Genomic DNA, 2,447 nt, shown 5'->3' on the forward strand with positions numbered 1-2,447 from the left:
AGATAGATAGATAGATAGATAGATAGATAGATAGATAGTTACTGATCCCAATAAAATGGGAAATTATAGTGTTCCAGCAGCAAAATCAGCCACACAGCACAGAATATAAATATAATGAAATACTAGGATACAATACACATACAGATTATATACATGAAATAATAGGATAAAATACAAGAACAAATATTTGAATATACACATGTTGGCAATACCAAAATGTGCTTAAAAACTGCTTAAATAGTAGGCTAAATGGTAAATATGTAGATTAACCAATAGAGGGAGTTTTACCAGAGTGCAATAAAAAAACAGACAGACAAGATAGTCTCAGTTTGAATCCAAATATCTCAAATATGTCAGACGTGTAATCCTATTTGTCATATGAATTACCCAAAGCAGCAAAAGCAGAGAAGAAGGTGCCTGGAGGAATCATCTTGCAACATATTTACAGGCTGCAGGACAAAGTGTGCTGATAAATGTAAAAAAAAAAAACAACCCTGCAGAGGTAGTTTATGGTCCGGCGGTTGTTCTCAGGTGAGGTTTCGGATGTACCTGTACACATAAGGTCCTTTCTGCTCCACCATGGGCTTCTCTCCGTTCAGGACCTCTTTGGGGTTGAGGACGTTGAAGAAGTAGACGGACATGTAGAAGGGCACAGGGACGTCCTTCCACATGGTGTAGGACATGTCATTCTTAGGGTCGATCACCGTGTTCTGACACGACAGGGACAGAGAGAAGGGTAAATCATACAAAAAGGGATGCAAAATGCCTGAAAATTGGAATTAAAATTTCTGGAATGCTTGTTTTATTCCTTTAAATGCCCAAAGCCCAAACTATATATTCACTTTACTATCATACATATTAAAGAAAAGCCTCACATCTTTGGATTTAGAAAGTCGAAAACAGCAAATATTTGAAATTTCTACTTAGAAAAATGACTTAAGAATTACATGAACAACAGGGTTGCAGCTATAGCGATTATTAATTGATTAATGGGTTAGTTGTTTGGTCTTTAAAATGTAAAAAGAAATGTCAATCAGTGTTTCCCAAACGCCTCTTTCTTTGAATTCTTTATTTAATTTTTGCTGTTTGAGATCAAATCCAATTAATCAGTTGCACTTTTTGATAATTCAACTTTATCGAGACAATAAAGTATATCTTATATCAATCTTACTTATTTATTCCTCCATATACTCAATATATACATTCCCATCTTTTACAGGTCTAATTTTTCACGCCAGTATTTAAGGACAGCCTTGTTTAGTTAAGGTAACGATGATAATACTGTTTGAACTGGCAGGGACCAGAGTGCATTCATATTGATCGCTATTGTCACTTTGTTTCCCTGCACGCGCCTTTTAACATTTATTTACACATTTTAATTTCTTTCACGTGGCAGTCTGAAGCTTTGTGAAACTTTCGGCTGTGGTTACAGACTAAAAAAAACTTGACTCAGCACGTTATGGGTCTAAACCAATTTCAAAAACATGTCCATGTCAGCGCGCTGGCTTACCTTTACTACTTGGTCGTCGATGATTAGTGGTCCTACAAAGGTAAGAACCGTCCCAAAAAACACCGTGAGGACTCCTGCTATTAAGAACCCAATAGCAACTTTGGATTTATTGATTGCCATAGCTTGTTATGGACAGCTGACAGCCTGCGACCTGTGTCTGTGGCTTGTTTATATTCAGAAAAGCTCCGCGGCTAAGCGGCTAAACGGAGTCAGCTAACTGTGACAACACACTTAAACCAAACCTCACCACGAAATACTGTAATTTAAGTTTACAGTCTAAGGTCCAGCCGGCTTTTTTGACCTTACAGTCCATTCTGACCCATGTCGCCCTGCAAGCCGTATTTATAAACCATTCGTCGCGCCTGCGCCGCGCCGAGGACTCTGGGAAATGTAGTTCACGCTCATTCTCTACTCAAACGACCTGATCACGCAACACTGCTTGAAGAAGTGGGTTACACAGATGCTTCAAAGTAAATGTAGCAACACCACAATGGGATTTTCTTTGGTACAAGTAAGAGTCCTGCATTCAAAGCGTTACCTTAGTAAAAATACAAAAGTATTAGCCTCATAATATACTTAAAGTGAAGAAAATAGTCGTGCTTCCTGCTGATGAAAACACTGATGTTTTTTTTTGTTTTTTTTTACACCAAATAGCCTCCCAAATGGTTCCAATGTGCAGCATTTTTAGCACAATAATGTACATTATTACAGTTAAGGAGGGAAAACACTTATAGGATTAATTCAAAAGTCACAGTTGCATTAAATTGTCAATTTTGTTTTTTTATTATTGGAAAGTTTCTCTCCTTTTGACTGCAAGGAGCAGAAGGGTATGCTAAAATGGATTTTGCTCAAACCAACCACGGCTGGTTGTAACCTGCTATATAGTGTGTTCAGGTGCATTCTGGGCGTGCTGGTCTTACAGGGAGGTGTGTTCAGG

At 37.9% G+C, this 2,447-nt stretch overlaps 1 protein-coding gene across 1 annotated transcript in view; it reads right to left on the reverse strand.

Moving 5' to 3' along the window:
• The window catches only part of scarb1 (scavenger receptor class B, member 1), a gene marked incomplete in the record, with an annotated part of 51,683 nt that overhangs the window by 47,392 nt on the left and 1,844 nt on the right, over window positions 1–2,447 (reverse strand). Inside the window, 1 exon segment of the mRNA XM_032511183.1 lies at window positions 550–710. Coding sequence (XP_032367074.1) covers window positions 550–710 — 161 coding nt within the window.

The sequence above is a fragment of the Etheostoma spectabile genome, unplaced genomic scaffold (assembly GCF_008692095.1).
Source record: "Etheostoma spectabile isolate EspeVRDwgs_2016 unplaced genomic scaffold, UIUC_Espe_1.0 scaffold325, whole genome shotgun sequence".
Lineage (NCBI taxonomy): Eukaryota > Metazoa > Chordata > Actinopteri > Perciformes > Percidae > Etheostoma > Etheostoma spectabile.